Source organism: Simochromis diagramma, unplaced genomic scaffold (assembly GCF_900408965.1).
Source record: "Simochromis diagramma unplaced genomic scaffold, fSimDia1.1 OVJJ01000304.1, whole genome shotgun sequence".
Lineage (NCBI taxonomy): Eukaryota > Metazoa > Chordata > Actinopteri > Cichliformes > Cichlidae > Simochromis > Simochromis diagramma.
In genome coordinates, this window is record NW_024387030.1 from 12,973,097 (window position 1) to 12,998,543 (window position 25,447).

Below are 25,447 nucleotides of genomic sequence, written 5' to 3' on the forward strand. Positions count from 1 at the left end.
ACCAAAAAGTTAATACAACCAGATAACTGCGCTAACACGTTGACGCCGTGCAGCTCCGCACGGGGTGATCGGCGTTAACTCGCTAACGGAGATTTGCTGCATTAATGCAGTTAAACGTCATTTTAACGAGATTAACGCTACCAGCACTAATATATACATTCAAAAATTACATTAGATTATTTAGTTTTAAATGAATTTTGCAAATATCTGATATTCTGCCAAGAGTGTGAGAATGCTTTGATCCATATTTTCCTATATTAGGTAATGAACATCTGCTATACCTGCAGCATCAGATGTATCGCCTCCCTCCTCACAGTGGATATCCATCTACAACTGTCTAGTTAATTATTTGCCATCTGCAAACCTGTTTTTTAATTTATATTTCATTTTATGACCTCTAATGTTCCTCTTTTCTTCATCTTATATAGATGGTAACTTCCTGGCCATCGGATCCCACGACAACTACATCTATATCTACGCTGTGGCAGAAAATGGGAGGAAGTACAGTCGAGTGGGGAAGTGCTCGGTGAGCACCTGTATTTATAATCCCCCTCATCCTTTATTTCAAGTTCCTTTCTGCTTCACCTTTATCTTTAGCTCCCTCCTCAGTTCTGCATTTCAGTGCTTTCTGGATGTGTGTTTACAGAGAACCGGCAAAGTCATAAATAACAACCCCCAGAGTCATACCCTGCTGAGACTATGCATCAACATTTCTAGGATTATTTATAGTTCTTGGATACCCATACTGACTCCACTCTGAAAATACTGTGAAGTGTGTGTTGCTGTGTGTGTCTGAGATGCATTTTTAAACTTTTCTAACTTCTCCCAGGGTCACTCCAGTTTCATCACTCATCTGGACTGGTCTGTGGACTCTCAGTACCTGGTATCAAATTCAGGCGACTATGAGATACTGTACTGTAAGTCACTTATCCTCAGGTTTCCTTTAGGATTGATATAATCCTTAAAAATGCCACGAAATCTAGTAAAGTTGGCCTAAAATGATTTTTCCCCTTTCATACATTCATGAAACTAGTCACTGTGCAAAACTGTGTTCACAACCTGCTCTGAGGTAGCAGGAGAGCACAAACTTGGTTGTGCATTTGAGCAATCTTAGTTAGTTTCGTAAGATGTTGAGTGTAAAGTTTTCAGTCACAGCAATTTGGAGTTGGCATGCCCAGCAGCACCCATTCTAAGCCACGCTAAGACCTGTTGTGTATTTGCTTTGTATTTGTTTCCTCAGGGATCCCATCAGTGTGTAAACAGGTGGTCAGCGTGGAGACAACCAGAGATATTGAGTGGGCCACCCACACCTGCACTCTGGGCTTCCAGGTCTTTGGTAAGTGGCGGATCCTTTGATCTCCCTCTTTACGTGTATGTTGGTGTTTAATTGTGCATTCAGTAGAAATTTCCGGCGCCCTCTGCTTCCCCAGGCCTGTGGCCCGACGGCTCAGACGGCACCGACATCAACGCCGTGTGCAGATCCAACGATAAGAGCCTCCTGGTTACCGGAGACGACTTTGGGAAGGTCCACCTCTTCTCATACCCCTGCTCACAGTTCAGGGTGAGATGCTGCTCACGGTGATGTTAAGCAGGATATTCGGCTCAGTATCGAAAAACTGTGTTGTTTTCGTTTCTTTCCAGGCTCCCAGCCATGTTTACGGTGGCCACAGCAGTCACGTGACCAATGTAACCTTCCTGTATGATGACAGCTACCTGGTGTCGACAGGTGGGAAGGACATGAGCGTGATGCAGTGGAGGATAGTCTGAGCGAGCACAGAAATGGATACTGTCCAGCTTCTCGCTGCTGCTGCGGCTGAAGCAAAGTGAACCAAACTGCACTAAACTGAACCAAACCAAACTGAAACGAACTCATACGCTAACACAGATGTGGATCTGAATGAACTGAAGTGGTTTTGATTGAAGAGAAACTTTTTGACCTGAGGTTTCCTTTCCCCGATCCACACACAGATCCTAACTGCGACAAACTGTCGGGGGTCTGACATGCGCCTGCTTGAAAGACAAAAATCCTCTTATTTCCCCCTTTCTCTGTCTCCGCACTACATGTAAAAAGAAATCTCCCCCTCGCGTACTGTAGCCTTGCACCCAGCGACATTAAACAAAACAAATCAAACGGATCAATGCGAAAACCAAAGGCCCTGTCTGACCCGATGGGTGCGTTTTTACAGTTTGGCTTCACTGTCCTTGTGTAGTACACACTCCTGCCACCAGATAATGGACTGAAGAGGTTTGTTTTGCTGCCTTTCAGAGCCCCCTCCAGACTGAACTGGAGATCCGAGAACACTGCAACAAAAACTGTGCACAGAAAGAAATACAGTGTGATTTTTTTCTAATTGTCAAACTTTTATTTTGTATTTAACAACTCAGGAAAGCACTAGTGAAGCAAGGCCCTTCCCCGTTTTGTTAACACTGTCACATCAGAAAGAGTCTCTGAAAAAACATCTCACTAAAATATCCAAACGTCTCATTAACGGTTAATATTAGATCCAACTTTTGTTCAGCCATTATTGCTTTGTTGGTTTTGTGGGACTGAGGAGGATACTGTGAGTGAGGAGGTTGTTACCCACTATTTAAAACCAGAAGGATCTAATAAGAAATTTATTTGAACATATTCAAATTGTTTGTGCTTCCATCTCTTTACACAGGACCCCTTTCCTATTATTTATTGATTGTGCGTAAAATCCTTCACTGCCAGCTTGATTTCCTTTGAACCTTTTTCCTGCAATAAATCTCTGTTTAGATCGGTAGATGTACTAAAAAGCTTGAAACTGATCTGAGGACGCTGTGGGTGAAATATACACTATTTTGGTTTGCTAGGTTTCTCTGACTTTTGCCTGGAGTGCAAGGAGAATCGAAATGAAGCGTATGCTGAGGTTTTCAGTGATGTGAAGCCCTTTCAAATCTGTGTCTTTCCACTTTTTATTGTACCTACATCAGTTTATGAAGGGGAAGAATGAGACCATTACACTGTAACTGTCTGATGTGCTTCTCAGCTGTGCGCCATCAGTCACTGGCAAGATATTTAACAGAACTGTTGAGATGTTTTTTGGGTTTTTTTTCTATAATGCACTGCTTCTGCCTGATTTTAAAAAAGAAATACAGCAGGTCTATTAAGCTAATTAACATTTAGCACTTACTGGAGCTTTTCATAAACCAATGTCTGCTCTCAGGCTTTAAAGCTGTCTGCCATCCGATCAGTGGTACGATGTGTAGCATGTCACACTCCTTATGGTTAACAGAAAAGCCAAATGAGCACACGTGCATGAGTAAATGGGACTTTTTTTTTACGTGATAATTGGTTGGGGTTTAGCTGATTTTAGTGTGAACATAGCTGCTGCTGTTATGAGGCACACTGAGGTGGTTTAAAAATCCTGAAGGCTGGCTGATTGTTTTATCGGTTTATGTCCTTTTATCAGGAAAATTTCAGATCTTTTAACAACAGTGATTTAAAGCTGCCACTCTACAGAGTGAATGTAACATTTATTTGTCTTACCACTTTAACACTTGGGGCTGCAAAATACCATTGAACATTAAAATCTCTCTGGAAGTAAATGATGAAATACAAATGATGTTTTGTCTTATATTTTTCACTGTTGTCGTTTTGTTGTTTAATTCTTTCTTTGACATGTTGGCTTTTGTTTTATTGAAAATTCTAACAAAGGAAATCCACTCACAGGGACTATAGAGTGGAAATTGAAATCAGTTAGTTGTAAAAACAAAAAACAAAAAAAACGACAACAAGGGGGTGCAACGGGGTATATTAGGGGTGCAACGATACACAAAATTCACGGTTCGGTTCGGTTCGATGCTTTGGTGTCACGGTTCGATATTTTTTCGATACAAAAAAAAATGTTCATGCCTTTTTAATTTGTCATTTATTAAAATTATAAATATATATTTTAACTCAAAAGTACAGTTTTTAAATTTAACCCTAACCCTTGTGCGCGTTTTTTTTTTTTGACAGCGAATGCGCACCTGCGGACCACTTATGTGCAGGCCCTGGTTATTTAGCTCATCATATTGCAGCCACAGAAATTCTTTTGTCCATGAAACCATAAAGCTGCACTTTCTTTTTGCCTTATAGTCTGATTTGTCATAACTTCTCCGTTTTGTGGTAAGCTTTTCTTTGGCTGTCACTTCTTCACCCTGACCTGTCTTATTTGGCTCAGCAGAACTAAAATATATATCCTGCTGCTTTTACACACGCACTCACATAAGCTCAGCGATTCTCTGCGCGATCAACCTCTCACATGTTTAAGCTTGCTGCGGGAGATTTCACTTGTCATGTTTGCATAGTAAGCTAACGATTAATAAGACGATGTCAGAGGAATTGGTGCACAAATTATCATCACTCACAGATCAGTGCTGTCGCTCTCTATACACAGTTCGCACGATTGCAAAGTGAAAGCAAAAAGACAAGCGCAAATTCAAACGCGATTACAATATGTCACATATTGACAGTGGCTCACCGATGCCAATGACATAATTACCCAGCTACATTTCCGAAAGAATGCAAAAGCATTGACATATATTTTTCCTTCCTACAATAGCCTGACGGGCAGGGAAGAGATAGATTTTGGTAGCCCGACTGAAAAAATTGCTAGCTCCAGGACATCGGGCTAGCGATATTGCAAGCCCTGTATCTGATTGAGGAATCACTCATCTTTGTAAAAGAGAGTTTATTACAGAGAAATGTCTCTTTCCAAAATAAAAGCTATACTATCCGCTTCTTCTGGGCTATATTCTCAGCAGCATAAGGAGAATCATGTGCTAACAGCTGTCTAAATGACTCGGCTAAAGTTAGTAGCATGCTTGTTGTTTTTGTCTTTGCACTAGGATGATGTCGGCGTAAATGTGCAGTCATATTCGTTGTGTTCCCACTAGTGCTTTCAGGTTGATCTCGTTGAAATGACCTTAACGCCACAACACGGCAAATCTCCGTTAACGAGCTACCGCCGATCGCCCCGTGCATGGGGCTAGACGGCCAACACGTTAACGAGCTAACTGCGCTAACACACTAGTTCCCACCCATGTAATTGAGCATTGCATGGCACATCCAACATACTGTTTTACTTTAGTCCATGACTCGCTTACCTTCAGGGTCATATGTCAATGAAAACCAAAATAATTCCAAACGCCAGATCTGAATGTTGCAAGTAGAGCTTAACTTCTGTCTTGCTAGCTTGCCCTGCGCTCTTCCTTCTGACTATGCTGTCTGTGTTGAGCGCTCAGTGGATCTGCGCTCGACAGTGCAGCCTAGGCGGAGTAGTCGAACGCAGATTCACTGAGCGCTCAACACAGACAGCATCGTCAGAAGGAAAGTTGATAAAATAAATTACAAATGTTGTATTGTTCGATACATATGCGTACCGAACCGAAAGCACTGTATCGAACGGTTCAATATCGATACGAATATCGTTGCACCCCTAAGATATATATATATATATATATATATATATATATATATATATATATATATATAAAAGATGGAATTAAATGCAACATAAAATAATTAATACATAAATTAATAATTAATAATTGGATAATAAATTCAATGCTAATATAAATGTAACTGGTACATGTCCAAGCTCCAGTATTCTTTGTTGTGTTTTGCTATAGGTCACGAAAAGAAAATGAGACAATCCCTTTTAAGGTCTTCTAAGTATAGAAATGGAAAAAAATCATTCATTGTAGCCCATTGGTAGGTGGTTGCTGAGCAACCTCATGATATCATAATGCATAATGCACGGTTGAAGTTTTGTGGAGGTAAACAGGATGCCACTGTCGTAAAATTAAAAAGGACAGTGTGCTTTAATAAGGCATTGTGCGTGCATAAATTCTTAAAACAGATAATTTTAGCCCACTGAAAGGTGGTTGCTAGACAACGTGACAATATCATAAGATCTGATATAGATAAGAACCTTCAGGGATCTAATGCTGTGTCCACACTGGAAGCACTTCACAGCAGCGTGATAACTTCAGGCAACTACGGGAGAAATAAACACTGGGGATGCAAAGTGAGCGGGACCTCACATAAGTTTTTCTCAACTTGTCAGTGATTGAAGAGACTACCAGTGAGGATTCTCTTGACTAACATATGACCTGATGACTTGGTAGTAAACTTGGTAGTAGTACATTAAGACAATTATTTTCCACCACACCAGCCAAGCACCTCAGTTCTCTATAGCAACTATTCGAGGGAGTAATTTCTGTTAAGAGCCTGAGGTTAGTTAGAAAGAGCAAAGCTGACCTCATAAAATAGTTGGAAAAAAATCAATAGAAATTAATAAAAGAAATGTAAAAAGCAAAAAAATATTTTAAGAAAATAATCATATAAATGCAATGATGCAGGGCTGAGATAGATTGTGGTCGCCCGACCAGAGATATCGCTAGCTCCAGGACGTCCGGCTAGCGATTTTGCGAGCCCTGATGTGTAAATCAATAAATAGAATGTAAAATCAAATTGGAAGACGAATAAATAGAGGATTAATTAAACGGTAAAGAAATACACAAGCAAATCAAAATAAATATAAATATTTTTTGTGTGTGTGTGTTTACTAACAATCATTTGTTTAGTTAGCTTTATTTTTGGCTCATGTGGTCCTCCATACATTAGGGGGCTAGACCAGACTACTTGTTTGCCTGCTGAGACTCTGACGGGTGGGGTACTTAGGGGGCGTCAGTTCCCTGCATGTGTGCGTCTTGGCCGCAGGTGGGCAGCATTGAGCCGGTCAGCTCGCACCCCCTCCCCTCTCCCTTTGCACGCCGTATTAGCATTTTCCCCAAAATCTGTCCATCTCACCAAAACACTCCGAATGGGAAGAAAATATGGCATGAAGGAGGCGGCTGACGACCACGGTTCACCGTCTTCTACCGAGCGCGAGCACCGACTGAACATGGACTTAAGGACACGCGGCGTAAGCAGCAGCGCGTGCGGAGAGCAGAGACAACGGAGCACAAAGCGGATGGAAGAAAACGCTCGGGTTGTCGCTTAGCGTTTCACGACCCATCCTCAGCCTGTGATATCGCCACAGACGCGCAGAGAGGACACAAGGTGGAGGCCGGCGGGCTGCTCCGAGCCTCACACGAGGGTATATACTGAAATAATAGCGGGACGTATTGAGCAGCCTCATCAGTGCCATCAGCCCCGGTTGAATAAAAGAGGAGGAAAATGAGGTAAGCACCGTATCGTGCGCTGTTTGACGCGTCATGGCAGATGCGCAGCGACACGGAGCCCTCTCCGGGGCTACATCTGCATTTCCACAATAACCTCGCTGGAATGATCATTTACTGAATAACTGCAGCATCTTCTCATATTTTATTGCCAGTTTTTCCTCCGGGTGCCCACCCGCCCGGCCTCATCCCCTTCACCCACCTTCCATACGTGCGCCCTTTAACTGTGCGCTTTTATGTCATATTGTTAAATGGCGAATTATCGAAATGACTTCTCCGCTTTCCACCCCCCTCCACCCCCTTCTTTGTCACCGCCGGACCCACCCAGCGCATTGAAGGCAGGATTCAGGCCAGGTTGATGTTGTCATGGAAACGACAGCATCATGTATTTCCCTACATAAGCAATTCGGGTGCACCCGGTGAAATGATAAAAAAAATAATAAAATACTGCTTTCGTTAAATGTGATTGATGCACCGCCGGGGTGAGTGGCTGCAGGAGGGGAGTGTGTTGGTGTGGTGGGTGGGGGACAGGATAAATGAGGGTGCTTATAACCGTGGCAAGAGGAGGAGGAGGGTGTTTATTCCGGTGGTTGCCAGGCAGGTTAACAGACACCCACCCCCTCACCCACTTCCCATATACACCTACAGAAACCATGATGGTTGCATATATGCATACTATCCAGTCTGTGGCTCTTTTTGAAGTCATTCTACATCTGAGCTTATGGGCGGTATTTTGAGCCCTTTCCTGGTTGTGCTGGTATGCAGAACGCGCTGAGGCCCAGATCTTCTTCTTCAGCAGGAGGAGCAGCAGTCTTTATACTCTGTGCTATTTATGAAGCAGTCCTTTTATGTTTTCCCCTTCCTGCCTTAGTTTGACTCCTCCATGTCTCCGTAGCTGCAGTCAGCCTGCACCATTCCGTTTTACAGCCTCAGATTTACTCTGACAGCTCTCCTCAGATACAGTGCACTCTCGCTCTGCTTTTCCTGTAGCTACCGGTGTTGGTCTGTATCTTTGTGAGAGAGTCTGCTGAGAGTCTGTGGAATCAAAAAGGAAAAGGAAAAAGAGAGAGAAAGGGAACAAAAAATGGGATAAATCATATTTGTGAAGTGCTTCTGTTTTTTTATTTCCAGTCCCAATAATTCACCGTCATCCTGTAACCTCACCCAGCACAAAGCCAGTGGCTCAACTGCTCCAAGACGTAAACATGCAAGATTCATATCTTCCAGTCCAGTCAGATGAGCACGCCGTTTCCTCTTTTTCTGTAAAGCAACGCTGCTTGTATCCCATCCTGTGTGTTTGTCTTCACCCGAGGCAGATCTGCTCTTTGACTCAGGCCCAAAAGGGAAGTCTTAAATCTCCACAAAGCATCAGCGAGGGGCGACCTGGCTTTTATTTTTGCAGGGTTAAAGGAAAAAAAAAAAAAAGAATTACATTCAATGGGCCCATTTGTTCAACCTCGCCGCTTCCATTTGCTGCATTTATGTAAGGGAGCGCATGCATTCATGTATGTGGATGCCCACGCACTTGCACATAAGTGTACACACGAGAGTGGAGTTATTTTTAGAGATTTCGTTAAGGGGCGCTTCTTCTCTACCGTCAGTCTAGACCTGGCTGTTTCTGCATGCTTGTGCGTGCGTGTTACGAGTAGGCAGAGTGGATTGGGAGGAAGAACCGTGAGCGTGCATGTAGGCGTCTGTCCATTGCTATTATAGGACAGGATTATTTCTGAAGGGCTCGTTGTGGTGATTCACTGTGCAAAAAGTAGAATGAGCGAGTGCACTCACTGCAAGGTAAAACGCTGAGTTATGCCTCCTACTGCAGGCTGCTGCCCTCTGAGCTGATCAGAGAGCAGCTCCACGAGAGACGGCATCACCGCAGCCACAGCGCTCCCATTTGTGATACAATGATAAAGCCTGGATTTCAGGGGAAAGGAAAATGGCTTTTAGCTAGCAGTAATAGTGACAACTGAATATCACAAATGATTAATTGACTCTCACATGGCAGTCCTTTATGAATCTACCCTTATCTGGTTGTTTTCTATCTGCTCCTGTACATCATCCATAAGGCTGTGTCCTTTGGCGTGGTGGAGGTCAAACAGGTTCAGCCTAACCTTTAGTCTTTCCATTTTCACTCCCCAAGGGTTTCGCTAGATCCATTGGCTGGTATTGGTATCAGATCAATACTAACTCTCCAAAAGTAATCAGTCAATATGGACGATACTTTTCTATCCTCTAAGTTCAGTATGTAGCCCCCTGGATTGTGTTAAATAATTCTTACATGAAATACAATAAAAGCTGAAAAGTGGAGTTTTTTGTGTGAACTAATTACTGTGGAAAGTAAAAATCACCGTGATTTAGTAATCATTAAAATGTCTTCAAAATCAGCAAACTGATGACAATGATTCATCTTATAAATCAAGACACGCTGCTCTCTTCTTAAAGGTTAAAAGTTCTGGTATCAGTATTGGTATCTGGCCCTGTATTTACTTGCAGTAACAACATTTTAACACTTTTTTTCTGTTTGTTGTGGAGTTCAAAGTCTGCTTGAAAGTTTTCGCTTAGGCCTCAGCCGAATGTCACTAATCCTGGACGCACATGAACTCAGACCTTCTGGGTGCCACTTTAGAACCCCGGATCCGTTGTGTGTTTCTGGCTATTTTCTTAAATCCATAAAGCTTCCTAATCTTTCAGTGGATCGCTCTTTGTTTGTTTCCTACACCTCGGCTCACTGCTGCAAAGAAGCTTAAAAGCCTTTAAGTTTGCTCCTGCCAGATGGACCGCCGTCGGAGGGCGAATTCTGACAAAAGCCGCAGGGATGCCGCGAATATTACGCCACATCGGGGAAACTTTTGTTGCTCGTTACGCTCTGTTGTTCCTGGAGAGAACGGGAATGTTGTGTCCGTTATGATATCTGAGCTGAATGAATGAACTGTTGCTGTTGTTTCCTCTTCTGTAATTAATTAGTGATAAAAGGCTGACATGCAGAATCTATTTAAAGCTCCGGTATAGAAAGGGGAGTGTAAAAGCGCTCCTGTTTCCAACACAGGCTAACATGTAATTTCCATCCAGTGGAAATTATTCCTCGGAGGTTGAAAGACAACGACTCGGTCCCCGAAGCAGAGGGAGGTGACTGGTCTGCGCTGGTCACATGTTCTCTCTCTCTCTTGCATTCCCTTACTCTGTTGCAACGCTCCTCATCTCTCTCGCTCACTCCTTCCCTCCTACTCTCTCTGTGTCTCATGCTCATGACTGCCTTGCTGGCGTAGTAGATTTTTTTCTCTTTTTTTAAACTTTTTTAGAGGGATGTGAAGAGGGGAAAGACTGAGTTGACTGCAGCAGGGTTGGACAGCATGCCTATTGCTCTATCTTCTCAAGGTTGACATTTCCCCCTCTCCTCCATAATCTCCCTTTTTTATACTTCCTTCCATCCCGTGCTCGAGGACTGTGCCCTCTTCTCCTGCGACATGTATTCCCTGGACGACTTCGGGTAAGGCAAAATGACTCATCAGTGATCGTCTCTTCTCTGTGTTTTTGGAGTTGTGTGAGTAAAGCTAAGGTTGGCTTTGGGTTGTGCGGTAATGATGTAGCCTCCTTCACTCTGTGGTGTTTCTGTTTGAAGCCTGGCTCAGCTTTCAGACCACACAATCTGTTTGCTCCTTGAAACAGGATTGTGCGCCTGCAAGAAAAACCCCTATTTCACCAAGCCCGACATGCCGCTGAATATGTTGAATTGGAGGAAAAGCTTGGAAAGAAAATCTCCTCCAGGAGTTGCTGACTTTCTCTCCTTTCCTTTTTTCCACCCCTCTGCCTGTGATTCTTTGGAGCCAGCTGTTGCAGAGAAGTCTGATTGGTTACCCTCTAGCAGTCTTTCATTGGTTCAGTCTTTTCCTGGCAAATAAAGGAATGAGTTTCTTGCTGCCTGCCATTGAATCTGCTCAGCTGCTCACTCTTGTTCACGGGACTGATCCCATCTGACTCGTTGCATGTGCGTGCGTTTGAGAAAGGAAGTCAAGAAGAAAGAGATAGAAAGTGTTAATCTGACTGGCTGATTGAGTGAGACTCTCAAGAGAGGGTATAACGTGGCCCTGCCAGATTAGAGCGGGTCATGGCGATTTGTTAAAGCACAAATACAGATACAGAGCCGAGTGGGGCAGAAGAGATAAGACTGATGGTTTACACTTGACCGCGTGCACTCTAGTAATCTCCATCACAGGGAAGATCTCTCAGCATCTCTCACAGTATGCTCACTATTTATGACAGTGTCATTCTGATTGTAATGTGGAAATAAAAACAAAAGTTGTCCAAAACGTAACCTCAAATTGTGAAATCAAACCTAATGCTCCGTTTTTCTACCGTCCAGACCCCGGCCCATTCTTATTCCCATCAACGACACAGGATACAAAGAAAAATACGAGCTCCGCAGGGTTGTATATTATTCTCCGGCTGAGAATGTTAATCAATCTGAACAGGCTAACGCTCGCTCTGTTCTTCCTGTGTTCTCGTTTGCGTAACCTACAAAGTATTTTCTCTCCAAACGGAAGCGGCGGATCCCTTTAAGGATCAGGATTAGCGACGGTGACGAGGACTGGAGAAGGTGGAGGAGAGTGGTGGGGGAAGGGTAAGACAGTGAAATGTGGGGTTGCCATCCATATTGTACTGTATGTGATCACAGTCGGTTAGCCTGAGGCCCAACTGGCATCTACAGGGTAATGAATAAGTGATGGTATTATGGAGGTCAGTGTGCTGATTTTACTGTTGGTTGTTGCCTGATGCACTGCAAGCGAGTGATCCGCCTTTATTAAGAAAACAGAGAATCAGAAAAGTCTCATTATTATGATTTAGTATGAGTATATTGGCAGTGCTGCGACATCGCACTGCAGCTTTGAGCTCAGTGAACATAAAACAATCTATGCAAAAATGAAAAATCGAACATTTAGCACATTACAGATGATCCGTCTGAATATTTGTATGTACGATGAGATTTCCCAGTGTCGGTGGTTATTTCAGTTATTTCACTGTTCTCAAACATCGTGTGATGACGAGCTAAAAGATGTGACTCCAGTTAAGTTACTGTTTCCCTGGCACAGAAAGAGGAACAGCAACTGGTATCTCAGGAGTAATGAATAAGTTACGGTATTATGGGGTTAGTGTGGGAACACTATTGACTATCAGGCAAACTGTTCATGATTGGTGCATCCCTGGCGTCGGTCTTTATTCAGCTCTACTTTATGTCTAGTTTTTCTTTCAGTGCTTTCAAATTAATTACGCTTTTTTTGTTTTGTTAAAATTCTGCACTTGAAAAGGACTTTGAGATTTTGAAAAATTTTGACATTTTAGGTGATTACCAGCAAAAAGAAGAAAAAACAAACAAGCAAAAATAAATCAATTACAAAAGGTTTTTTTTAGCTTTTCATAAGCGTATATGAGAGTAATGTTGTGAATCATCAAACACCCCATGACTATCACAATACTTCACCTATTGAGGCTTCTGCTGCACTGGAAGCCTCAGTAAAAGAATTTACTGCAATTTTTAACATTTTGCGATAAAATATCACCTTTTTTTAAACTGCAAATTATAATTTCGAATTTTAACGGTTAGTATTTTTTTTTTTAAATCTCACTTCAGTTATTTGAATGGGGTCAGTTTGGCTATTACATGCAATCTGATTGTGATGATGCAGCAGTTAACTGTGATAAATCACTGAAAATAATATATCTGCTGTTGTGTACATGGACAGAAATTCACATTTAACTTTCACATTTGCGCTCTGCAGCCTTCCTGTTCCAACAAGAATAAAACCAGTTGAGTGGAGATTTTTTCAGACTGGCAACACGTTGGAAATCTGTCTGTATCTTTGAGTGTTTGCAGTCAGTCCAACCAAGACTGCGACTGCAGAAAGGTTGCCTTCTATCAGGTATGTCAGGAAGTGCTGTGTGGCAGGCAGGAGTTGGACCCAAGATGCAGGCACTCAGACTCGAGGGATGAACTCAAAAAACTCAGCTTTATTTGCTGACAGGGGAAAAGCATACAAAACTAAACTACACAGGGAAAATATAAACTTACACTTTGCAGGGAGGCACACGAGGAAACACACAGCTTGAGGGACAACACGACACTGACTCAGAGAAACACAGGGTTTAAATACACTGGGAAGTAACGAGGGGAATGAGACACAGAAGGAGGGCACAGCTGGGGGAAATCAGAACTGACGAGACAAGGAAGCGTAAACTGAACACATTCATATAAGACACGGACCTTCAAAGTAAAACAGGAAGTATAACACAGAGACGCGAACTTGACACGGTAGAGACAGCAACTAAGAAACACAGAGACATAACCATAAAGCAAAGAACCAAAAAACTAGAGATGATAAATAATGCACAGAGGGAAATCCTGAAACACAAGAAGCTCAAAACATGCGAAGACACAGACCAAGAAACGCCGACTTTACACAGAACAAAAGGGGGCACAGGGAAACATGAGGGGCAAACTAGAAACCATAAAATAAATCACACAAGTACTCGAAAAAATACAAAAATCACAAAAGAACTAAAAACGCTGTGTCAGGAGACCCAGGATCCTGACAAGGTAGGGTTAATAGAAGGCAACCTTGATCAAAAGTGCTTGTGAGTGTGCAGTGACTTCAAGCTCTGGGAAACCATTTAGTCACCAATAGTTGCAGTCGGTCACAAAATGTGAAAAAATTCAATAAAATCATCAGAACGCTGCCAAGTTTTTGTGTAGAGGTAAGGATGTTCCTGTCTTATTTTCCCTCATGTGACTGAGCCATTAGCTTACTCTGATTAGGAGGTATTTTAGTGTCCAGTGTTGGATGGTTAATCAGTTCATTTAATGTAAGTTTGCTCAGCTAACATTAACTCAGGCTGGTGATGCATGAGATGAGCCCTCTGTGTAATAAAACTCCCAGACTATTTAATTTAATTTAATAAAATTTAGATATTTGGTGTCCCTGTATCGATACAATATTGTCATGCAAAATATTGCAACACTATGCTTTAATTGCTATCGTCCTATTTTTTAAAATAAATATTATTTTGCTGTGGCATACATTTATTGGAAAAATCCTAAATAGAAAGAATAATAGCACCCTATGATCACTGTGAACGTGTCTTTTTCTTTCTAAGCAACAACGTGGCCTTCATGTTTGATTTTCGATGCGCTCACTTTCCCTGCAGCAGTTTAGCTCTTTCCTATTATCAGTTTATAAATGTTAGTGAGCAGGCAGTGTCTCCTCCTCTGGGCACAACAGAGCCTCGTCTGCCACAGATCGAGCTCGTTAACATTTACCCGTCCGGCCACAGAAACGTCCTGCGGTCCAGCTGGGCCATCTGAGCCGCACACGAGCCGAGAGTAATTTCACTTGGCATGGCTGTTACCCCTGAATAACAAATCGCTGTTGATCGTGACCCCGGTTTAACCAATGTCAACGTGACACAGAGTGCCCTGTCACGCATCTTGGTGGTGTGACTCTGTCGTTTGGGTTGTTTGCTCTCTGAGCGGCATATGATGTCAGCCGTTAGAGCCGAGCGCATGTGAACCAGAGAGGTCGAAGGGTAATGCTCTGTCATCTTAACACTGGACTTCTGTCAGCCCAAGGTTGTGTGGATTTGTGTGTGAGAGCTTGAGAGGGAGATCGTTTATTTGTAGCCTGCAGGACAGCACACAGTGGACAGGGTCCTTTGCCAGAATCAAACCGGGAACGTTCTCTACCTCTGGTTTTATTACATTTGGATCGAATACTGCCGCTCCGCTCAACAATAACACCGATGCCTTCCAAAATGCCCCCACCTCCCTTTGCTGTCTCACCCAGGGAATCTAAACCAGATTGAGCGTTAGCTTGTGAGTTATTCAATAGCTTTTAATGGACATTTAGCACATACACACACATGCACGCACACACATGCACGCACCACCTCCAGTTAATGTGCATGCCCCGTGAGTGTTCATCCACTGTCCTCAGAGGTGGAGGACATCCCAGTCAATAGTAGCTGACCACAGTATAGACCACTGGTTGTTAATTCGGGCTCGGCTTATTTGGGTGGCTATGGCAACGGCAGGTCAGGAGGAGGGGCGGTTGGAGATAACAGCAGGACCCCCCCCCCCTTTCATACATCCAGTAAACTGTAGTGTGTGTTTGGATTTGTTAGGGGAGGGGGGGGTGCTGCTGGTTGAGACGGATATGAGGTAATCTCCCTTGGGTTTTCAGTACAACAATAGCGCAGAGGTTCAGTGACAATCGCACATTCACAATCGTGTGTTAGGGATCGCTGGCTGGTCAGTGACTTCATCTCTGCCAGTCTGTCTGTCCGTCATCGCCTTTGTTCCTGGATGGAGGGGCCATCCGTCAGCACTGCGAGAACTCGGGAATGTTCTAAATCTCATTTCGCTTCTAAGTGGATGATTTTAGTTACTCGTGCAGCTGTTGCTCTTGTGCGTAATTTCTCGCAGGCTTTCAGGGAGAGGATTAAACTGCTTTTAATAGGTTAGAGTTTAAATGTAACGCAGCAGCACAGAAGGGAGTTTGTGTTATAGAGTGACGCTGCTGCTGCTGCTGCTTTGTTTTGTTTTCCTGTTGACCAGCATGGACATACACCGGTTGCAAGCGCTGCGTTACTGCCTTCCTCAGAGTGTCAGTGACTCGGGATTGTTTTACAGCCACATCGCTGCCAGGTTTGTGCTGACACTTTGTTTGACGTCTGTCTGATCATTTCTACTTCCTGTAAGTAAGTCAGTGAGGATGAAGGGTGAAGATAGGAAGGAAGATGAAGGAAGGATGTCAAAGATGAGATAAAAACAGTTTGGGATGAGTAAAAAAAGTCTGATTGTTTAGTCGATGAGGTTTGATTATCGTCCGCAAAGAAAGCACTGTAATATTCCAGCAGCACAGACGGACAAATCTTTCCCTGCTGTATTTTAATCAGAGCTGAAATACTAATCTGTCATCTTAATCTGGCCTCAGCAAACTGACACAGAATGGAGGCTATTTTGGATTAGTTATTGTGTGCATGGAGAATGTTAACTTTGCCATAAAGGTGGAATGAACCAGCTCTCTGTTTTTATGTTAAAAGTGCACAAAAGTGTGCAAAGTTTTGACTCTGATGTGTTTTGATGACTGTTCGCCTGATTGCAGCATTCCCATCAAAGCCAGAGATGCTGCCAGAAAGATGCGGTTCAGCGTGTGCACGTGATGCGACGCCGAGCATCTTCTTTATTCTAAACACGCTGCAGCTTCACACAGAGCATCTCTGAATAGCAGAGCTCTGTAAGGGCTCTATACATGTTTAATTCACACACGTGTTAAAGACTGCTTAGCTTCCGGCTAGAAAGGCAGCCTTTCAGGACAGTGCACTTCCCCCCTCTCTCTCCTGGACGATGAAAGATCGAGGGAAGACATGGAAAAAGAGAGAAAGAGGGATATTTGGTCGCTGCTGATGTTCCAAATGAGAGCGGTAGGATCAAACAGCTCTGTTGGCTGCCTTGTTATCACGAGGGAGAAGAAGAACGAAAGGGGGAGGCTGGGGGTGTGAAAATAAAGGACAATGAGGATTTTATGACGAGATGTGCAGCCGCTGCTTAAAACTGACTTCCCGTCTAATACATGCAACTCCTGTTGTGTCTGCTGCAGCACTGAACACTGAAAATGCATACGATATTGTGAGCAATGTTAAATTTTTAAGTAAGAACGGGCATTTCATACAAAAGTACTGTTTCATATTCATTCTAAACTGCTCTTCAGAAATTGTCCCCCGACTCCAAACTCCTCTCAGATGGATATGTATCCTCGTGGTAGATTTATAGCCCCTTATTTTTCACACACATTATTGGCTTTTCGTCTGTCGTCTGGTTTGAATTGAAGATTTATTTGGGGGTATTTTAGCGTTTATTGGTGGTTGGGACAGTGAAGCAGATAGGAAAGGAGGGGGAACAACATGCAGGAAAAGCCTGGGGTGGAATCAAACTCATGTGCCACAGTGGCCTTGTGCCACCTACCTAAGCCAGCCAACCCAGGACCTGAACTCTATATTTTAAGATAAGAAATAGTTGTGTATCTGTTTCTATTTATTTTTCTTATAATTAATTGACTCCTCGAGTATTTTAAAATCATTTTATTTATTTGAGCTGTCGAGGATATTCATTTAAACCTAAACCTGAATGAACAGGGAGAGAAGTGGCAGTGACAGGGGCAGAAACACAGACTGACCAAGGACACCAAGTACACAAAATATACAACATATAGATATCAAGTGTAATAAGCAAACTGTCTGATCATTGTTTATGTTTTACATGGCTCTGAATGAAAAGGATTGTGCTGCAGAAGGATTCAAACAACTGAACCTTTTCCACAGAACAACTGGGGCATTTGGCTAAGAACATAAGCACATTAATGCAGTTTGAAATTAATGCCATTAAGACCACATCACTCTGTTCTCTCTCATTTAGGCTTAGTTGCATTTTGCAATATTGTGCAGTATTCGTATATGAGTGGGGCGGGGGTCAGATAAATGCCCTGTGATCTATTAAGAGTGAGGCACAACATGATGGATCTGGGATGTGAAAGCCTTTGTGAATCGGCTGTGTGCTGTTGCTTTAAAATAGTCTTAGTTGTCTACTTAGCGGGACTGTGATACACGAGTTCAAAGGTCTTTTGAATAAGTACACCTCTGCTGTAGAATTAAATATATGTTACATTTGTTTTTCAGATTTCCAACTCCATATTTTTACTCTTGAACTCAGGAAAAGTACTTCAGGTGTTTTCACAGCTACACAAAAACCATCCTTTTCTGGGTGCAGCTGTCTGTAAAAAGCCCGTTTAGCTCCTCTCCCTTTAAGCCACACTTTTTCCGATTGGTCAACCCTCTGTAAAAGGAGATTTAAAGAGCTAAACAGCATGTGGGCGGGGCTCCAGGGCTCATATATTAAGGATATCCGCTCTCACTGACATCATACAGAGACGAGAGTGAAAAAAATCATGTCTGATACAGAGTGTTTAGAGCAGTCTAAAGCCTGAGCTTCTCCCTCGTAGGCATTATTTGTACACTTACCCTCATTTTTTGAAAAACGTGGTCCATATTTGATATAATCTTCCATTATTATGGGACTAAATCTGTGACGGATATTAAAGAAAAGCAGAAATGGTCCCTTTAAGAGTCAGATTTGGCATGCTTGGCAAAATGCAGACAGCAAAAACACTGTAATTATAACTCTGTGAGTGTGTGTCACTCTTATTTATTTTTAATGACTGTGCTCCATATAGTTTAGTAGCAGTGTTAGGTTACATGCGGCAGTTACTACAACCCCTGCAATCTGGCCCCTGCCTCATATCTCACTGCATCCTTTAAACAGACTAAGTGTGTATAGCTTGCCGGGTTACCAGTGACCCAGCTTCACACAGTGTGTGAGCCACAGTGAGCTTGTGCTGTTTTTAGTTCCTCGGGCCTCCTTCCCTGCCTGTGCCTGTGAACACTACTTTCCCCCATGGAGCAGATTAGAGGTCTTGTACGAGAGTTAAGCCCGGGTTAATTTAGATTTAAGGCTGCAGTGAGGTAATGATCTGCCTGCTATGCTCTGTCTCTAATCCAGACAGACCTCTTCCTTCTGTCAGCCAGACCCCTTCACCCACTTAAACACACACACACAAAGAGAGAGTGGCATCCCGTCTCTAAATGTATGGCTTTGCCCTGCTCTAAAGCCACGGGGGCTATAATCCTCATTGTGAGCATAATAATAACACTAAACTGGATCCTTACTTTACAACCAATCTCTCTGTCCCTGTTTCTGGCCCTTCACTAAAAATATCTGTTACCATGTAATGGTGTATGTACACTATGGGTACCATAATATACTGTGTGTGGGTGTATAATTATGTATTTCTCTTCCTGTTTGGAAAAAAAAAGGGGCAGCACCTCACATCACATCATAAGACTGACTGCCTCACCCTTAACGAGAAGATACTGAGAACCGAGGTGGATTTCTGGCTACTGTGCATGGTGTTAGTGGGTTATGTCTCTCCTTGTAGTTACAATTAATAATGTTTCAATGGAAACTTTTACAACAGTGGTTGAACTGTTGGTTGTTTGACTTCCTGACCTTTCCTACAACCAAATTTCCAATATGGGAGCAAATTCCTCTGCAGGAATGAAACATTTTTCACTTGAGGCTACTAATGTTTATTTCCCAAACATCTCCCTGACACTGACTGCATTTCTTTATTAGCTACAGCACCAACAGGGGATGCCTAAAGCTGTGTAATTATCACTTCTGCTGCCTCTCTGGGTGCTTTCTTCTCTCTCGGCTGGCTTTCGTTGTGCGGGAGGTTATGGTGGGTTTTTGTTTTTTTAGGCTACTTAATTAGCATGAAATGAAACTCATTAGTTGGATAGATTAAGCTGTATTTGTGGCACCTCCAAGTTGCAGTGAATGATAACTGATGTGACAGTTGACAGAGTAATTAAGTGAGATTTATGGTGACATGAAAGGCTGGGGGAAAGCAGAGGTGCTGAAAAAGACCTCGGGTATGATAACATGGCATGTGTCTTATGTTTGATCTCACTGCTTCTCCTTTTAGTTCATTAATTTTAGATAAAAGTTCTCCCGTATTATTAACCATGGCCAAAGTTTCAAATAGTATCCTCTATTGTGGTTCATATGTAAAAATATACAGTAGGGAGCTGTACATTTTTATAGTAGATTACTGGTTTTTTTCCCCTGCCAACGACAGAATTAATTGGATGGAAATGTTTAAGCGCAAGTCATTAATTCAGAAGTGTTGTCATGGTTACTGCAGTCGTTTTAGTTTTGCTGTGATTGTTGCGGACGTGTGATGTGGTTCCCACTGATTGCGTGCCTAAAAATAGTGTAGAGAAAAAAGTGTTATAGTTTAGCTAAAAATGGGCCACCGTGAACCAGAGTTCAACTTAGAGTAGTTGTTACTATGAGCAGTACAAGGGAGTAGGAGAAGAAATTGTTGTAATTTAACATGCAAATTTCTTGCAGTGCAGTGTTATTCCAGGAAAATTTAAAGGGAAAACTAACCTTCACTAACCTCTTTTTCTGTCATAGATTTGTCATGCATTTGTATCAACAGATCTCTGCTGACGGTGTATTTCTGCGACGCTTTAGTGTCCTTTAATAGTGTTTTTGACATCTAGTTTTCACAGAAACAAAGGCCTAACAATCCGATCCACGGTCATGAGCCGGCCATGCAGGGTCGTGCTTAATGACTCATCAGTTGTTCAGATCTGTTCGGGTGCCTTCCACTGTGAACCAGCAGGATGAAACAATTACCCCAGATACAAAAGCTAATTGCCATGATAACAGAAGCCCTGCCCCCCGGGTGCTACCCAAAGAAGACGCCTCGTGCAACCCACCACGACCCACTCGCATCCCTGCCAAGGTAGCACTAAATACAGCCAGTGATCTAATCTTTGATTTGCCAGACCTCACAGAAATATGAAACTTCTGTTTCTAATATGTCTCGACCCCTAATGTATGCTCTTAGTATTTTCTGGTCGTGATCAGTTTGAGGAGTCATTTCTGAAAATAACTGATCTCTGAGGGGAAACACTCAAATTGTATAATATAGGATTTGTGTGGAGGAGGGTGGGGTGAGGCAGGCACATATGTCTAACCATGTGTGCAGGGAAGTGCTTTGCTTAATTCAGAAGCCTGGGAATGTGGCCTCATTTTTACCGCTTGCCTATGAGGCTTTATTTGACACGAGGAAGGCTTCAGTGCACCAGAAGCCTTCATAGCTTTCTCTGTTCTTCTTTTATTTCTTTTCAATCACTGCCACTGTTCTCTTCTGCTACTTTTTCTTCTCACCCCACTCGGGCTGCCTTTGGGGTGGATTTATTATTCAGCTTTAGCCTACTTATTCCAGAAAAAACAAGGTGCAAGGCTCAGATGGGATCTATTGGGGAAATCGCATCGACTTTTTCCAGGAAAGAACTGGAATATTCGGAGTACTTGTTTCCTCTGCACCAATACAAATACACCAGCCACTTTATTAGTTACAACTAGGAAGTCCTGGATTGGACTGCCGCTCGCCTTCAGAACTGCTTCAGTTCTTTATGGTATAGATTCAACAGTTGCTGGAAACATTTCTCAGAGATGCTGGTCCATATTTTGCACACAGTTGCTGCAGATTTGTTGGCTGCACATTCATGATCCAATCTCCTGTTCGACCACATCCCAAAGATGGTCTGTTGGATTGAGATCTGGTGGCTACGGAGGCCTTAAAGTGTCATCATCATTTGTGACTTCCAATTGTAAGCAGCCATTGATACAAAGAAGGATGAATCCATGCTTTCGTGTTATTTACACCAAATTCTGACATTGCTATCTGATTGCTCAAGCAGAAATCGAACTTTTTGCCCAGAGAACTGTGGATATTTTGTCTTTTTTTTAGACGATTCGTTAAAAGGTTGTGCAAACATATCAGCAGTTTTTGAAATACTCACCAGCACGTCTGACCCCAACACTTACCTAAATCACCTTTTTTCCACATTCTGATGTTTAGTTTGAACTTCAGCAGTGGGTCATTTTCACATGTCTACACGCCTAAATGCTTTGAGTTCCTGCCATGTGATTGGCTGATTAGATATTTGTGTTAACAAGCAGTTCAACAGGTGGAGCCAGTTTAGAGGCTATTGATTGTATATTAAATAAAACATGAATGTACAGGCTTATAGAACTGCTTTCTGCTGAATGCAGGTCTCATTAGCCTGTCAATATAATGTAAAAAAAACACATGTATTTCTTTTTTTATTCATGAGATGAATTATGCACTTTAAAGATATAAGATGTAGTCAATAAAGAACATAAGAGTGTCCTGGAGTCTGAAACTGCCCAAATGATCGATGCACTATAGTTCATGCAAGCTTTCTGCACTTTGATGAAATCGCTTTCATTAGCCATAATCAATACTTTTAATTTAGCATGCATGTAAAAGGTCACTTGTAATGATGAGGCCATAGTGAAATATTACCTTACTCTGCACGTCCTCTGAGCTCTACACAGCTCAACGATTTCTGTCTTTTACATTTTAACATGGCACATAAATAAAGTGCAGATGTGACATTTTAAAAGCAGACTGCTATATAAACAAAAAAGCCTGCTGCAGCCGTAATGTATGTCACAGAAATGTGCCAAAAAAGTCAGTCTTTCACAGAAGAACTTTCTGGTCTATGTGGGCTGTCTCAGTTACATAAAATGAGCCTGGCTCCTGCGTTATAACATGCTACTGCCAGCCCAATTGCAATTATTCATGCAGTTTTTTAAGCTACTCTTCGTATTGTTTAGTCTTAGCCTAGCTTTATTATCACACCTGCAAAGTGTCTACATATTTTCAGCTACTTATATCTGCAGTCTTATTCATTTGGTCACTACCCACAGCTTGGGACCATAAATGGGGGTGGTAGGCCTGTTCAAAAATAGTGTTAACAATTGCTTTAGTATAAACCTCAATATTCTGCTGTCCTCTGTACAACCTTGAACATCAGTTTGATTCAACATGTTAATTTTAATGTCACTGATTTATTTTGATATTTAGCCACAGCTGACCTTTTTCAGATTATGCCATATCGCCTTTCGTCACAAACACATAGTCACAGCCTCTCCTGTGTGTCATCTCTTACTCAGTCATCTTTGCTTTCTGCCTGAAAATCAACCAGTTCACTTTCTTTTTTAAGGTGAGCTATCATTCTAATTTACAGATTTGTATTCTTATTCTTAGACTACCTATTTTTATTACACTGGGCCTTAATTCTGCACCTCAGTTCATCTGCCGTCCTCTCCTCCTCCCACTTCAAGCTCGCTTTCTTCTGACTTGATGCCTCTGGATTTCAGAAGGCTTAAACAACAGATTGCTGGGTTCATAGCCAGAGTTTTATGCCTAAGATGATCATATTAAAGATATCTCCTCGCTTTCACATCATGCGGATTCTTAACTGGAAATACAAACTGCCTGAAAGCAAGCGCATAGAGAGGTTTGAAGCCTCTGCTTTCAGTTCACCGGCATCATTTGCACAGTTTGTATTGTTGCGTTCTTTGAAACTGAGCATTTTTAATATGAGCATCTACTATCCTCATGCTCTACCTATTTTCTTTTCTCTCTTGTTCCTTGCCATATGATCTATACTCCAGCACCCCCAAATAGTAGATCACACACAGAAGCATTTAGCACACTATCGAAATTGGTGAGAGCTCCTGTGTTATGGTCCTAATTCACACTTTTATACTCCTACAGTCCTCCTGTTTTTCCCCTTTTTTTGCTTTATATCACATGATGTGTTGATTGAGTAACATGCGATGTCTAAGGATCAACTAGACAAGACGGACATTTTTTTTTTAACTTGTTGAGGAGAACTGAAACCATCCAACCTCTGGCACAAACTGCTCCAGAAATAGGGTCTGTTTTTGTAAGAAGATCCATCGCAGAGATGCAGCCGCCTCCCTTTTCCCCGCCCTGATCTGCCCCACTGGGACTGCGGTGGTCTGTCAGATCTCTGAAGTGGAGAGAAGTGTCTGTTATGTGATTAGAGGGTCCGTTAAACGTATTTAGAGGCCGTTTGTACTCGTCCCGCATCGTTTTGCATTGCTAGATTATAAGTTGATTTTAACTCTAAGCTTGGCTAAGCAGAAGCAATGTGTTTGTATCTATTTTAGATGCCAAGAAATGTGGAGGTTAAGGATGAATCATACCTATCAAATACACAGATCAACCTGCCCAATACTGTACGGCCCTCATCGTGCCACCAAAACAGCTCTGACCCATCAGGTCATAAACATGGGAGCCTTTTGGTCCACTTGGTTGTGGGTTAAGTCTTCAGTATTTTCAACACATGCTTGATCAGATTTGGATCGTGGGAGTTTGTGTGTTTTCATTCCCAAATAACATTCACTCAGTTGCCAGGACTCCTGATTTTTCCAGCATATCATTGCAGTGCAATGGCATGATCGGTGTTATTCAGAGGTTTTAATTTTGTCTGATAAAACTTGCAATTCTTTCCTGCAGCGGATTGCTTTGTGTTTCAGATTTGTGCTATTTTCAGGGGACTTCATATTTCCGTCTGCCCGCCTGAATTTCCTGTTTCATTTTGAAGTTCCTGTTTGTCCCCAGACAGAGATTTTTTTTTATTGTGTAACCATTTTCCAGGCATCAGCGCTCACTTTTGTCTTGCTTTTTACTCTCACATGGTGATATTGCTGCCGGTTAGCTCAACAGCAGTTGTGCAGTGGGGAGAGATGGATACTTGACAGAGGGAGGGAGGTTGTAACCGTGGGAGTCCGTCTGTCAAGCGAGTTTTAAAGTCTCCTCCCTTAGGAGCGCTGCGATGTGCTGCTCACTTTGTTCAGACATTTTTACCCAAAAATGATGCACTCGACACAGCTGTCATGTGTCAGAGCGGTGCTTTTATTTTGACATTCCCAGATAAGTGGTTTCGAAGGGATCGGAAAACATTTTGACAGCAGGTTATTTTATACCACTAATAACATTTCTTATTTTACAACGTCTTTATCAGAAAACATCACTTCCTTGTCTGACTTACATTTTCTGAATAATATAGGAATTTACTGCGTGGGTGAATCCAATAGAAAATGCTGCTATCTCATCATCGCTGACTTTTTTGTGAGGCTGTTAAAACAACCACAAGGGAACCAGAGAGCAGCTGATTGCAGGAAAGTAAGAGGAAGCCGGCTGAGACCGAACATGTTAGTGCTGCACCGGGGGGTCTCTCAGGTGTCATGCTGTCTTCCTCCTGCAGAGCGGCACGTTGAAGGAAAGGATGTCAGAGAAGGGTCTCATACGGTGGCATTTCAGCGCTGATGTCCTCAGAGCCTTTGCAGCAAATCGTGGCTCCTAATAAATTCTGTGCAAACCAACCTTCTTTTCACATCTCCTTAGCCGTCTGTTATTTTTATTGATCATTTAATTTTAGTAAATTGTTCTGTCTGTAACAAGGTGGCATATAATAAGTTCAGTGGCACTTTTAAATATTCTCGCTGCAATTTTGCATGCATTTTTTTGTCTTTTCAGTCATTTGAAAGTCTCAGTTGACTATATTCATATTGAATTATATATTCTATATTAAAACCATATCCAAACTGTAAACCTAAAGGCAGTTACAGTTTGTTCATTTATCCGTTTTTGAAAGGACAAATGGGACCGGCACGCCCTGAATAATTCACAGCCTTTAATTGTGCAAGCATAAGAGAGCAGCTGTGTCAGCTGCT

At 42.4% G+C, this 25,447-nt stretch overlaps 2 protein-coding genes and 1 long non-coding RNA gene across 12 annotated transcripts in view; 2 read left to right on the forward strand and 1 right to left on the reverse strand.

The window, feature by feature from the left end:
* Positions 1-3,587, forward strand: part of eml1 (EMAP like 1) — a 39,360-nt gene extending 35,773 nt beyond the window's left edge. For all 8 annotated transcript variants that reach the window (XM_040041778.1, XM_040041779.1, XM_040041780.1 and 5 more), the window contains 5 exons: positions 429-526; positions 830-917; positions 1,241-1,336; positions 1,431-1,561; positions 1,642-3,587. In XM_040041778.1, the coding sequence (XP_039897712.1) occupies positions 429-526; positions 830-917; positions 1,241-1,336; positions 1,431-1,561; positions 1,642-1,767 (539 nt within the window). In that variant the 3' untranslated portion in view covers positions 1,768-3,587. The remainder of the gene's footprint in view (positions 1-428; positions 527-829; positions 918-1,240; positions 1,337-1,430; positions 1,562-1,641) is intronic.
* A 2,894-nt stretch (positions 3,588-6,481) lies between these two features.
* On the reverse strand, positions 6,482-8,738 carry LOC120739638. The gene is made up of 2 exons (XR_005697262.1): positions 8,356-8,738; positions 6,482-8,226 (listed from the first exon to the last, which is right to left on the reverse strand). It is a non-coding gene; the product is annotated as an uncharacterized LOC120739638 (long non-coding RNA).
* The window catches only part of evla (Enah/Vasp-like a), a 37,604-nt gene continuing 18,895 nt past the window's right edge, over positions 6,739-25,447 (forward strand). Inside the window, exon 1 of one of the 3 annotated variants that reach the window (XM_040041478.1) lies at positions 6,739-7,194. In XM_040041478.1, coding sequence (XP_039897412.1) covers positions 7,190-7,194 — 5 coding nt within the window. In that variant the 5' untranslated portion in view covers positions 6,739-7,189. Of the gene's footprint in view, positions 7,195-9,627; positions 10,679-13,433; positions 15,884-25,447 lie in introns of those variants that run through there. The other 2 variants (XM_040041477.1, XM_040041476.1) reach the window with 2 other exon arrangements.